This window comes from Pteropus alecto, unplaced genomic scaffold (assembly GCF_000325575.1).
Source record: "Pteropus alecto unplaced genomic scaffold, ASM32557v1 scaffold224, whole genome shotgun sequence".
In the NCBI taxonomy this organism is placed as follows: domain Eukaryota; kingdom Metazoa; phylum Chordata; class Mammalia; order Chiroptera; family Pteropodidae; genus Pteropus; species Pteropus alecto.
The window spans coordinates 4,354,749-4,368,548 of record NW_006436289.1 but is presented as its reverse complement, the minus strand read 5'-3'; the positions used below and the strand labels follow the sequence as shown (position 1 = coordinate 4,368,548).

General features: G+C 51.2%; 1 protein-coding gene across 1 annotated transcript; it reads left to right on the top strand.

Moving 5' to 3' along the window:
- Positions 1-482: 482 nt before the first annotated feature.
- Positions 483-12,103, top strand: ANKK1 (ankyrin repeat and kinase domain containing 1). Its single transcript, XM_006912843.1, has 8 exons — positions 483-664; positions 5,831-6,125; positions 7,267-7,418; positions 7,667-7,716; positions 8,303-8,458; positions 9,118-9,236; positions 9,870-9,906; positions 10,800-12,103. The coding sequence occupies exons 1-8, from the start codon at positions 483-485 to the stop codon at positions 12,101-12,103; spliced, it is 2,295 nt and encodes a 764-aa protein (XP_006912905.1).
- The last annotated feature ends 1,697 nt before the right edge of the window (positions 12,104-13,800 follow it).

Sequence of the window (13,800 nt, the reverse complement as noted above, 5' to 3'; positions counted from 1 at the left end):
AGTAGGGTCCTAAACTCTTCATAAACCCTCTGCCAGCAAAAATTGCATCAATAAATAAATCGAATTCCGCTTAGAGCTGGGTCTAAATCAAATGAGGACAGCTTCTCTGCCAGACTCTTGCTTCCAGCTTCAGGACATCTACTCCCAGCATCACCCCTAACTAGCTCAAGAGGTGAACAGGGGGAAAAAATCACAGGCTGAGACGGAGAAAAGATGCTGCGGCTGGAAGAGGGCCTTTTGGGGATCCTTCAGAGAAACATACCCTCTTCCCAGGCGGGAGTCCCCCATCGCTGCCCCGAGCCTCAGGGCTCAGGTTCGGGCTTTCCCCGCCCTTGCAGGGCAGGCTCGGCTCCTCCTAGCGCGGAAAGAGGGAGGGCCGGCTCTCCTCCCCATCTCCACCTTCCTGGGACCTGAGCAGCAGAAAGCGGCCACTCCGGGAGTGCGTGCGCAGGGCTTGGAGGGGCCGGAGGCCGCGCGACCCCATGGCCGGGGGCGTGGAACAGCGGCTGGGCAGCCTCACTGTCTTCACCTGCGACGACTTCGAGGGCGACTGGCGCCGAGTCGCCAACGGCGGATTCGGCCAGGTGTTTCAGGCGCGGCACAAGCGTTGGCGGACCGAGTATGCCATCAAATGCTCCCCCTGCCTCCTGCCAGACGCCACCAGGTACCTGCCCGCCCCGCCGCCCCTCTCCTTTTACAGAGGAAAAGCTGAGGGCAGGGAGCTCCCGAGGGAGGGGCCGTCGAGGTTGAGGCTGAGGATTGTCCAGTAAACCTGAGCTCCCCAGCCACAGCATTTCTGTTTCTGTGCCTGAAATACAGTCGGCACACCATAAGTGTTTGTGGGATCCACAGAGGTCACAGGTGAGCAGGAACTAACTTCCAAGGGCCTTTGTCCCAGCCAACTTCCCAAACTGGTCCTGCCTTTTTCTTTCCAGCACCGCCTTCCCTCTGGGCGGCAGGGTGGTGATGACTGCTCTTGGTGGCTCTTTGCCACCCTCATACTCACCCCTAAACTCTCAAGGCAAGCAGGGCTGAGGTGGTTGAGAAGCTGTGGCACTTGGCCCAGTGATGTTCACTGACCTATGGGAACCACCATCTCCTTTCCCATGACCATTTGAGGTGGCCCCTTCCTAGGCTGTGCAGGCTGGAGGAGTCTTGGGGGATGGAGACTGCCCAGCCTGCTGCCCTGAGATCCTGTCCAGGCTTCTTGCTGGCTCTCACATAGGTCCTGCTTGAAGGTCAAGCCTGGAATGCTGCAATCTCCGGCATTGTTTTTGTCTCTGACTTATCCTCCACCATCATCATGTGTACCCCTTTCTTACTGTTTTCGACCATCTCTGCCTTCCTTTTGAGATATTCTTCAGTCTCATCCTCACCAGATTTGCTGGTACTGGCTGTGTACTTGCCCCCTGTGCAGCCATGAAGGAGACATTTGGGATGTAAAGTCTGAGCATGATAACCATGTCCTCCTCACAAGGCTTCTGGGACTTCAACTTGAGAGTCTGGGAAGGAGCATCTCCTACTAGCATCTTATTTGGATGTTTTTTGTCATGTTCTCTGAGGATACTATGCAAACTCCCAAGACACAGCCTCATGTCCCCCATGCTTAAGCCAGTCCCTTCTCTAATTCCCAGATTGCCACCTGATTCATGAATAAGGGCAAAGTGAGATAGCCTCAGACTCACTCACCTTCCTCCCTCAACATTCTCCTTTTGCTTTTGAGTAGAGACAGATTGACAAGACTGTTAGACATTTACAATAACTTCTGCCACTTTCCCTTCCTAAGTCCTGGGGACTCCCTGGGTGGAAAGGGCTGAGGGATGTAATGGTAATTAATGCCTGCTATGTGTGGAGTACTATTCTAGGAGTTTTACATGTATTACTTCACTGGATCCTCCTTCCATCTCTTCATTCATTCATCTACTTGACAAATGTTTATTGCCTGTCTACTTTGTGTCAGGCACTGTGCTAGACCCTGAGGTATAACAATAAATGCAACAGATATGACCCTGTTCTCCTGGAGCTTACAGCCTGCTGGGGGGCGGGGGGGGGGACATAATCAGCTAATCCCACATATAAATGTGTGTTACTGTGAAAAGTATTACAAGAAAGGAAAGATTTATGGTTTTACGAGAGCTTATTAATAGAGCTTGACCAAGATCAGAAAAGGTGTTCTTGAGGAAATTACACTTGAGCTGAAATGTGAAAGATGAGTGTGAGTTAAGTAGGTTAAAAGGAGAAAACTTTCCTGGAAGAGGCAAGAGAATGTGTAAAGGGCTTATGGCAGGAGGGGTATACCAAGTAAAGAATGGAAAAAAGGCTGGTGTAGCAGAATTTTAGAGAGAGGGAGCAATGGAAAACTCTGAGGGGTTCACAACCAGATGAGGGGGGCTGGTGATAGGGAGAAATTGGTTAGAATTGCACTGTGGAGAACGGATGGGTAGGGTAGAGTGAATGCTGGTCCTGTTACTCAGTACTTAGGAGGTAAGAATCCACTCACCTTGGTGCTGGATTGGTTATGAGGGTCATGTTGAGGAGGTGAGTGTCGAGGTTAACTTGATGTCTGGCTTGCCCAAATGATCCAGGGGCCACTAGAATATCTATTCCGTGAGAGCAGAGTCTGTATCCGTTTTGTTCACTGCTTTAGTCCTAGTGCCTGGCACATAGGTGGTGCTCAGTAAATATTTGTTGAATGATATTGTTGACAATTAATAAATGGAATATGAAAAGAGGCCCAGGAGATGAAGATCATGAGTTAAGTTTTGTACATGTTGAGAAGAATTGTCAAATAGACTTCAGATTAAAGGACTGAGCTAACGACATTAAAATTTGTGACTCATTTGTTATATGTAATTGAAGCTAGGGCATGGATAACATTCATGTGAACAAAACAAAGTCTCTATGCATCAAGTGAACAAAATAAACTCTCTCCCTTCATGGAGTTTATAATCTAATGAAGAAACACAATAAATAAGTAAGTAGGTAAAAAAGTAAGCAAGTAAATAAATAAATATTTTTTTCTATAATGCTTACAACCACCTGATATACTCTTGATTAAAATACCTAAGGAGAGTTGGGTATTCTGATCTTCCAAGAACATGTTTGACCTGAAAATATTAATTTGTTGTTCATCTGTGTACGAGTAGATAAGGAATTCCAGAGTTGGAGTAGGGTTACTATTGTACATAGACTCTAAATCCTTACTAATTAGGTATCATTTGTGTAGAGATTGGAAGCACAGGAGGAGCAAGCCATGTGGCTCTTGGGGAGGAGTGTTCTAGGCAGAGAGAACAGAAAGTGCAAAGGTCCTGGGCTAGGAACACACTTGACATGGTAGAAGAGTGGCAAGAGGCCAATTTGGCAGGAACAGAGTTGGGGAGGGAGCGTTTAGTAGGAGATGAGGTCAGGGAGCCGTGCCCGGGGACAGATCATGTAGGGCTTTGTAGGCCATTGTAAGAACTTTGGTTTTTACTGTGACACAGGAGACACTGGAGGGTCCTTAACAGAGCAGTGACATGCTCTGACTGACATTTTACAAGTATCACTCTGGCTGCTGGGTTAAGAATAGATGGTGGAGAGGAAGGGAGAGAAGGAGAGAGGCCGATGAGAAAGCTTGGGCCAAGGTGCCAATGGATAGAGGTATTGAGAAATGGTCAGATTCTTGCTATATTTTAAAGATAGAACTGACAGGATGTGCTGAGGGACAGGCTGTGGGGAGAAGAGGCAGAGAGAGTTCAAGGATGACCTCAAGACCTTTGAGGACTAGAAGGATGGAGTCCCCATTGATTCAGATGAGGAAGGCCGGGGAGAAGCAGGTTTTAGGGGAGAATCAGGAATTCAGCTTTAGACACATCGAGTGTCAAATACCTGAGTGGAGATGCTGAGATGGCCTAGAGATAGAGTATTTAGACTGAGAAGATGGATGGAGAGGGCCTGGATAGAAGCGACAGGATAGAAGCCTACAAAGGACCCAGAGAAGAAATGACCTGAAAGAAAGGGAGAGATCCTGGAGAATGCTGGCACATAGCTGCGGTGAGTAAGTATTTTGAGAAAAAAAGGAGTGAGAGATCTGACCCGTACACTGAGAACTGAAAATTTTTCATAAGCTAGAACAACGTGGGGGTTGTTGGTAACCTTAGCAACAGCTGCTCAGTGAAGTACTGAGACCAGAAACCAGATGAAAGGGGGTGGTGGGAGATGAGGAAAAGAGAGAGACAACAGGCATAGCAAATGTTTCCAAAAAGTCTGGGTGTCAAGTGGAACTATGCAATTACTGTTGGTCCCATTTTACAGTTAGGAAACTGAGGCCCAGAGAAGTTACTTACCCGAGGTCATGCAGAGAAAGAGGTGAAACTGGGATCTGAAATCAGGACAAAACTCCTTCGGATCCCTTTCTTTTTCTTTTTTTCCACTTCATGACAGATGTCTCAGTTCCCGTCAACTCAAAAGGACATGAGGAGACGGATAAAAAATATCGCAGAGGTGGAAGGGAGCTCTCTGGAACAATAAAGAAGGAGAGAAGAGAACCTAGGCTAGCCAACCCGCCCAGATGCGAGGGAGAGCAGGTGACTTTTCCTGGAGGCCCGAAGTGTCTGGCTGGCTTCCCAGGGAGGCCCCTGTGAGCACATTTCCAGCAGCCTCTCGCTGCAGTGCCAACACAGCTTTGCAAATACTGTGCTTTTAAAAATGTCATTTCTCCACAGTCCCCAAACAATCTGTAACAATTTGCATATTTACTGTTCCGTGGGCACATACGGTGAAGAGAGCCAGAGGGTTTGCAAATGCTTATATTTCAAGGCCTTCCCTTAAGTCTTGACTTTTGTTCAATTCAACAAAGATGTATTGTGCCTCGCATGGTAATGTGCTGTGGGGCGTAGCAAGATGAATAATTATAGTTCATCCATAAAGTGGAATACCATGCAACTATTAACAGTCCTTGCTTAAGGAGAAAAGCAGTGTAAGGAAGTGCTCAGGCTACACTAACAGGGAAAAACAGATCATAAAACAGCCCACACTCCCACTCCGTGTGGTGGAAAGGGAGGGGAGGAAGGAGTGAACGGGAAGGAGAAAGGGAGATACTTTGGTTACGTATAGTAAAATAATATACTAAAATGTTAACAGAGGTCAGCTCTGGAAGATTAGATTACTGACGATTTAATTTTCTTCTTCATAGCTCTCTGTATTCCCTAGATTTCCTATGAGGTATATGTATTATTTTCATAATCAAATGACAATAAGTGATATTTTAAAACAGAAGCAGGAAGCATAATATCGGTCATCTAGGGCGGCAGTCACCAACCTTTTTGGCACCAAGGACCGGTGCTCCTATGAGAATCTGATGCCTGATGAGGCAGTGATGCTAGCGCTGGGGAGCGGCTGCAAATACAGATGAAGCTTCACTCGCTCCCCTGCCATTCACCTCATGCTGTGCGGCCTGGTTCCTAACAGGCCATGAACCAGTACCGGTCCATGGCCAGGGGGTTGGGGACCCCTGCTCTGCCATCTACTGGGAGAGATAAACATAGACAAGCAGCCAGAAAAAAGGGCAGGCTTTTTGTGTCCACTTTATGGAATGGACTTGCTCTTAAACTTGCAAACTTTTTTACCTCCTGTCTCATTGCTGCTGGCCATCTGGACCCTAATCTGTATGTACATCCTGCTGGGCATCCTTTCATGTCTCTCTTTCCTCCTCTATGACCTCACAAGCTCCCAAGGCTTCTCTAGGTCTCCACAGCCTGGCATTGAGCCTAGTTAGTGTGTTCTGCTAGTTGCTCTTGTAATTAATGGGTCACCTCCTTCCGCCTCTCACTCTCACCCACCCCTTCCATAGCTCCGATGTGAATTGCCTTATTGAAGAAGCAACCAAAATGGAGAAAATCAAATTTCAGCACATTGTATCCATCTACGGGGTGTGCAAGCAGCCCTTGGGCATTGTGATGGAGTTCATGGCCAATGGCTCCCTGGAGAAGATGCTGCCCACCCACAGCCTCAGCTGGCAGCTCAAGTTCCGCATCATCCATGAGACCAGCCTGGCCATGAACTTCCTCCATAGCATTAAGCCACCTTTGCTCCACCTGGACCTCAAGCCAGGCAACATCCTCCTGGACAGCAACATGCATGTCAAGGTAAAGTCCCTGGTCAACTTCTCTGCCCATTTTTTACTTTGGAGTCTCCCCCAGGTGAGCATCATTATCAACCTGCCTCACTGGCCTGTCAAGAGTTTTAAGCAGCTCCCTTCATGGACAAATACCGAAGGCAAGAATCACACCTCAAACAGAGGTAGATGAACAATGAAATTTGACTCTCAAAGCTGGGTATCAGGATGCCTGCAATAAGCCTCTTTGAACCTCGGTCTTTCATTTCTAATGCAGGTGGATTAATCCCTACCCCTCCCATCCTTTGCTTCCATTGAGGATGTGCGTAAATGAGATGATCCCTAAGAAATGTCATGATGGCCATTTTTTCAGTTCCCAAAACATGCCACACTCTTGTTCTGTCCCAGGACTTCTGCATGTTCTGTTCTCGCTGCCAGGAACAGTGATCTCCCATACTCTCTTTATCTACTCATCTTTCAGCTCTTGACATAAATATTACCTCCTCAGGGAGGTTTTCCCTGATCCACCTCACAGGCCCCTGTTGTATACCCTTGTACCCCTGTCTCTTTATATCGTTAACCCCAATTATAAGTATACAGTCTCATGTGAAACTTTCGATAGTAACTATACCCCTCATCTGAATAACACTTGGAACAGTAATGGGTGTGGGAGAGTCTCATCTTTTCTATCTTCTGCCTGGTTCTCAGTACCTAGCCTTGTTGGCATTTAGTGAATGGTCAGTTGGTATATGAATGAATCAATGGACAGAAGCCAAGAGCAGATAAATATCTATGGTGTAAATACTTCAGGGCCCGTGGAAGTGGGATGAGCAGAAGTTCACCAAAGACAGTAATTTTATCCTTAGTCCCTCTGGATGAAGGCAACACCTACCAAGTACTTACTATGTGCCAAGCATTAATCTAAGTGCTTTTTGCATATTTACTCTTTTAATAATGCTCATAATAGCATTATGAGTTAAGTACTCATTATTTCAGTTCTATAGATGAGGAAACTGAGACTCTGAGAGATAAGTAACTTGTCCAAGGTCAAGAGTTAGGAGAGAGCCCATGCTCTTAACCGCTACCCTGTACTAGAAAGGGGTGGGAAACCAAGGCAGTTTTCTGGAGGCAAGACTCTGTTGCCCCTGTCCCCGCCTCTCGCTTCCTCCCAGATTTCAGACTTTGGCCTTTCCAAGTGGATGGAACAGTCAACCCGGATGCAATACATCGAGAGGTCGGCTCTGCGGGGCACCCTCAGCTACATCCCCCCTGAGATGTTCCTGGAGAGTAACAAGGCCCCAGGACCCAAATATGATGTGTATAGGTGAGAGGGAGGCAGGCTGGGTTCCGTCTGTCCCCATACCTGGGAGGTAGCTCGTTGTCACCACCCTGCCTGGACCCCATGGCTCGAAGGACAGGGATGAGGTCTGGCCCCTCCCTGCCCCCATGGGAGGGGGAGGTATAGAGGGCCCTCTGGCTGGAGAGGCTTTGCCTGAGATTGTGTAGTCCATGGGGTCCCCCTGACCGGGTTACCAAGAAAGTCACTCAGGGAGCACTTTCCCCTGTCTGCAGCTTCGGGATTGTCATCTGGGAGATCCTCACACAGAAGAAACCATATTCAGGTAGCAGACAGCGGTGGGACCCTCAGATGGGGTCCTGAAAGGGGCTGTGGGAAAGCTAAGGGCTCATAGGGGCAGGACAAGTGGCAGGTTTGTCTTCTCTTCAGGGGTTCCCATCCACACCCTCCTCCCTTTCTCCCCCTGCTTTCTGGAGCTCGCTTTACAGTAAAAGGCAGGGCAGATGTCAGCCCAGACTTTCTGGCTCTAACTCCTCTGCTTTCAATGAGCTATTTTCTGTGTCTCCCTTGCTCGCCCCTGCCACTGAGAATGCCAGGTGCATGGACTGTCAGGAAACTGGGACAACCCAACAAAGTTGAAAGTCACGTGCATAACAAGGCCCATTGGTCAGCCCTGCTATCTTTGGACAGCAAAGGCCTGCAGGGTGGGGTCCTATCTGGTCTTGCCTTCGGAGGCAGCTGGAACTGGGCCAGAGACTCAGTTGCTCAAATTAGAACCTCAGGAGAGCCTGCCATTTAGCTGTTCGTTCACTATGCATTTATGGAGCCCCCGCACTGGATCCTCAGAGCCATACCTCCTGGCCAGCCCCTCTGCCCTCCTCCCCCGACACAGCCTGCTTTTCCTCTCACAGGCCTCAACATGATGGCCATCATCATCCGAGTGGGTACAGGCATGAGGCCCTCCCTGCAGTCTGTCTCTGATGAGTGGCCAGGCGAAGCCCAGCAGATGGTGGACCTGATGAGGCGCTGTTGGGACCAGGACCCCAAGAAAAGGCCCTGCTTTCCAGGTTCTCATCCAGCCTGACCTGCCCAGGGACCAAGGAGCAGAGTGGGGCCTGGGTGTGAAGGGGGCAGGAGAGAAGATGACAGAAACCCTAGCCACTCCTGAGGGCTCTGCAGAGAGAAGCCCTCGTGGCACTGGGGCAGGATCTGCGCCACTGTGTTGGCAGGGACAGCTGAGGACTGTGGTGGTCTGGAGTCTGGAGGCCGATGTGCACCCCTGTGGGAGGGGAGCAGGAGCCCTCATTGTTGGAAGGCAGCTGGGCCCGGCTCTGCTGCTTCTGAGCTCTCAGTTACTGCATTGCCCTCGCTTGTGAAAAGGTCTCATTCTGAGATCACAGGCACGGATGGACCTTGGGGGTACACATTCTTTTAGGGACTGTGAATACATGCATAGTATAAGTGTGAGCATCTTAGAGATCACCTAGTCTTTCCTCTCATTTTTATGGAGCGGGACTGACCTTCGGAGGCTCAGTGACTTGCCAAATGTGGTCCTGCTTAGCCAAGGCTGGGACCTACCTTTCCTGCCTCCTGGTGCACATGTATGGATGTGCGTGAGCCCTGGAATAGACTTTGGGGTAGGGGGACACAGGAAATGTAGGATACCTAAAATGGGGAAGAGGCCAGCCTGTTGCTTCTTTTCCCCTCTCTCTCCTTCATGGAGCAGACATCACAATCGAGACAGACATGCTGCTGTCCCTGCTCCAGAGTCCTGTGGCAGACCCTGAAAGTGAAGCCGTGGCCAGGAAGGTGTCCTACAAGCCATCCCTGCACCGGCCTCAGGAGGTGAGTGCAGCGCTGGGCATGGTCTCCGGCAGGCAGTGGGGATGCGTGCATAGGTGTGGCCTTCACAGGGCCATCTGGCTGAGGGGGCAAGAGAGAACTGAAAGCCAGCCCACACTCTGCTGGCCAAGGTAGCCCACCTGGTGGCATCTTTTCTTAATTTTCACAAAAGTGCCCTAAGGGCTAGTGGTGGCTGTGGCTAGGCCCCTGAGAAGGACATGCCTTCTCATAAATATGTGGGATGAAGCAGAGCTCCATCTTGCAAAGGGAGACCTTAGCTTTTCCAGGCTTTCAAACCGTGGGCATCAGCGCCATCATCCTGCTGTCCTGTGAGAACCAGCCATGGGTTAGTGTGGGGCTCCCAGCTGAATTCACAGAGCCATCCCCCGCTTTCCATGTGGCCCAAGGGGAAGTCAAGGCCCTGGGCCACCTCTTTCTGGCAGTCTTCCCTGCTCAGCATTTTTCTCTAGACATAGCTGGTGGTAGGGATGGCACAGGAGAGGGTGTTCGAGGACAGGGTGGGATATGAGTCCTAACAGGGATGGAAAGTACTGGAGAAAGGGAAGAAGTGGAGGACGGCACAGACCAGAACTGCCCCACTGGTTCACCTCCGCGTCTTCTGGTCTCCATCCCTAGGTCAGTGACAAGGTCAACGGGGAGCTAACAGACAGCGGTGAGTCCAGAGTGCCACAATTGGAACCAGATAGTCACAGCGGAGAAGGAAGTATAATCAAACCATACCCTTTCCCCGGACCCCGCCACCCACCTCCTCAGACCTGTCACAATCAGGAGTTGGTGTGTTCCTTTGCTGGCACCCGGCTTCATGTTCCAGAGATGCTCATGGTCTTCTGCTTCCTCTTCATGTCTGTGCTCCTTTAAGGCCAGTCCCCTCCCTTTCTTGCCCAGGAGGTAGAGCATTGGTTTATACCTGACCGCACATCAGAATTACTTGCGAAATGAAAAAAAATACTGATGCAGGGCCCACCCTAGACTAATTAAATCAGAATCTCTGGGGTTTTGGCCTAGCAGTGATTTTTGTGGTTTATTTATTTGTTTGTTTTAGCAATTGTTGCTTTTAAATCTAATAGGCCACTGGGTAGAGCAGGAGGAAGTGGGTCCTAATGGCCTCAGAAGGATTCAGGTCATTAGAGCTCTTCCACAAATTTATTTTCAGCTTACTTTCACTTACTTTGTGCCAGATACTCCTCTGAAAGTTCCTACCTGCATGATTTGTCCTCTCAGTGGTACAGTGAGGTGGGCATTGTTTGTGTCCCCTTTACGGATTGGGACCTGGAGGCTCAAGAGACAGAGTTGGCTAAAGTCACATGATGCTAAGGGATGAGTCAGGATTTGAACCAAGGTCTCTTTCTGCCTCATCCTTATGGAAAGAATGGCCAGACTCAGTTCTCTGGGACAGGGTAGCCTGCCTAGAGATCTGGGATTATCAGGAAAGACACTTCTATAGTTTCTGTTCCTGGTTGATACTTCTAGGATGTAGAGGGATGGCTGACACAACCTCTAGACGGGTCAGAGGTCCTTTTTTCAACCCCATCTCTCTCCCAGCAGACTCAGGAGACTACTTGAAGCGGGTTCTGCAGCTCTCAGACAGTGAGAGCCTGGTCCCAAGCGATGAGGAGCTGCATGTCTACGAGAACAAGGTCACTCCCCTTCACTTCCTGGTGGCACAGGGCAGCGTGGAGCAGGTGAGGTTGCTGCTGGCCCATGAGGTTGATGTGGACTGCCAGACAGCCTGTGGCTACACGCCCCTCCTCATTGCCGCCCAGGACCAGCAGCCCGACCTCTGTGCCCTGCTTCTGGAGCACGGCGCTGACGCCAACCTGGCAGACGAGGACGGCTGGGCCCCACTGCACTTTGCAGCCCAAAATGGGGACGACCGCACCGCCCGCCTGCTCCTGGACCATGGGGCCCACGTGGATGCCCAGGAGCACGAGGCATGGACCCCACTCCACCTGGCTGCACAGAACAACTTTGAGAATGTGGCACGGCTTCTGGTATCCCGTCAAGCTGACCCCAACCTGCGTGAGGCCGAAGGCAAGACCCCTCTCCATGTGGCCGCCTATTTTGGCCATGTCAGCTTAGTCAAGCTGCTGATAGGCCAGGGGGCAGAGTTAGATGCTCAGCAGAGAAACCTGAGGACACCCCTGCACCTGGCTGTGGAGCGAGGCAAAGTGAGGGCCATCCAACACCTGCTGAAAAGTGGGGCAGCTCCCGATGCCCTTGACCAGAATGGCTACAGCCCTCTGCACACCGCAGCTGCCTGGGGCAGATATCTTATCTGCAAGATGCTGCTCAGGTATGGGGCTAGCCTTGAGCTGCCGACCCAGCAGGGTTGGACACCGCTGCATCTAGCAGCCTACAAGGGCCACCTGGAGATCATCCGCCTGCTGGCTGAGAGCCACGCAGACTTAGGGGCTCCTGGAGGCAAGAACTGGACCCCTCTGCACCTGGCTGCCCGCCATGGGGAGGAGGTGGTGGTGGCAGCACTTCTGCAATGTGGAGCTGACCCCAATGCTGCAGAGCAGTCAGGCTGGACTCCCCTCCACTTAGCGGTCCAGAGGGGTGCCTTCCTGAGCGTCATCAACCTCTTGGAGCACCGTGCAGATGTCCATGTCCGCAACAAGGTGGGCTGGACACCTGCACATCTGGCAGCCCTCAAGGGCAACATGGCCATCCTCAAAGTGCTGGTCAAAGCAGGTGCCCAGCTGGATATCCAGGATGGAATGGGCTGTACACCCCTGCAGCTGGCCCTCCGGAGCCAAAAGGAGAGCATTGTCACCTTCCTAGAGGGCAAGGAGACTTCACTGACCATTCTGGGCAGTACTGAGCCTGGAGACCAGACAGAAGTATAGACAGCCTAGGGTCTCCATACCATAAGGAAGAGGGGTTGGTGGAAGTGAAGCTGAGCTTCTGGCAGGGCCCTTTTTCTATACCTGCCACCTGCCCCTCCAACCTTGAGAGGAAACAGGAACCTGGTCCTTTGGGTGATGGAGGGACGGGGAGAGGTACACTGAGGTTGTAGCTGGAGAAAGCCCCTTGGAGAGCTCCTTTGAGCACCTCTTCCTGTGTCTCTGGCAGACCCCTGGCTTCCTCCTCCCCCTACACCTGGACTCAGGCTCCAAAGTAAATTGCCTCTTCATTCTCGAGACTTCTGCCACCTTTTGCCACTTGCCCTTGGGCTCACAGGGGCCCTCGCATCTTAGGAACCCTCTCTGAAGACAGAGGAAGGCATAAAAGAGACAGAAGTGCTCCCTCCCAGTTCAGGTCTATGTGACTTGGCCCCTTACCTGGTGAAGGCCAGGAGACCAGACATCCATGCTTTGTACAAAGGACAGGAGCTAAAAGTCCAGAGGAAATTCTGCTTATCATTGAAAGCCCCAAGCAGCCCCTTGTTGCTACACTGACCACACCTTCCTGGCGGCCCTGGTCCCAGAGCCTGGGCCTGTCACACAGTCTCTTGGAGGTGAAGGAAGGGTGTGCTCCAGCTGCCCATTAGCGATCCTATGTGGGACACTATGTCCCTGGTCTCCCTGCTGCACCCTTCACTGTGTCCAGTTATAGGGCCAGGTTCAAACCCCGAAGTCAATAAAGCTTTCTATCTGTGTCTCCCCTTTAGAGATGGACTAGCCTGTGGAACAAGGTTGTATATAGGGGCCAGTAGTGTTAGTATGGGGGATGTGTGTGTGTGTCTGTGTGTGTGCGCTCACGCGCTGTGTAACGTGTGTGAATTCACACAAAGGGAGGAGGCAGCAGACTGAGGCGGGCAGTAGGAGCGGGTGGTGAGGGTGAGGAAGAGGTTGTCTGGGCTCCGTGTGGAGCTCACAGGGCGAGGCCTGTCCTCTCCAGCAGTGGCTCAGGCCACCCATCGGCTGGCCTGTCCTGGCCTGTCCTGCTGGTTGTACGGCAGGTTGAGACAGGGCTGTGGCTGCTCACACTAATCTTGTGTGACCCGGCCATGGCCCAGCAGCACCTGTTTCCTCTCTGGCTCTGGCAGGGTTGGCAGCCATTGGAAGGGGGTGGGCCAGGACTGGACTGCAGCTGGGGGCAAGATGGATAACTTCAGGGTCCTATCCTGTTTCTCTCTGCCTTTCCACACTGCTGGAGCGGCCCCTCCGACTCAAAGATGTTTTGTCATTGTCAGAGAAAAGGAATCTTCCGCCCCAACTAATGGCCATCTCCAACCCCCAGCCAGCTGACAGGCCCGCCTTTATGTGTCACTCTCCTGGGTTGGGCATGGGACACCAGTCAGCAGCCTCATCTCAGTGTGGGATGAAAGAGGCAGAACAGAGGACACATGTTGCCCCATGTACATGCCGAGTGCATGAGTCCTTTTTAGCAAAGCTGGCAGCCTTGTGTCTCTCATCCTGTGATCTCTGGACTATGATGCCAGCCTCGTGGGCCCTGGACACTTCACCTCACCATGTCACAGCCTGTGGCCACCACAGAGAGCTCTGAGAACAGCACTGAGCTGGGTCGTGCCCTAGGATAGCAACTATAAATCAAACTTGCATATTATAATCTCCTGGGTGACGTGTGTGTGTGTGTGTGT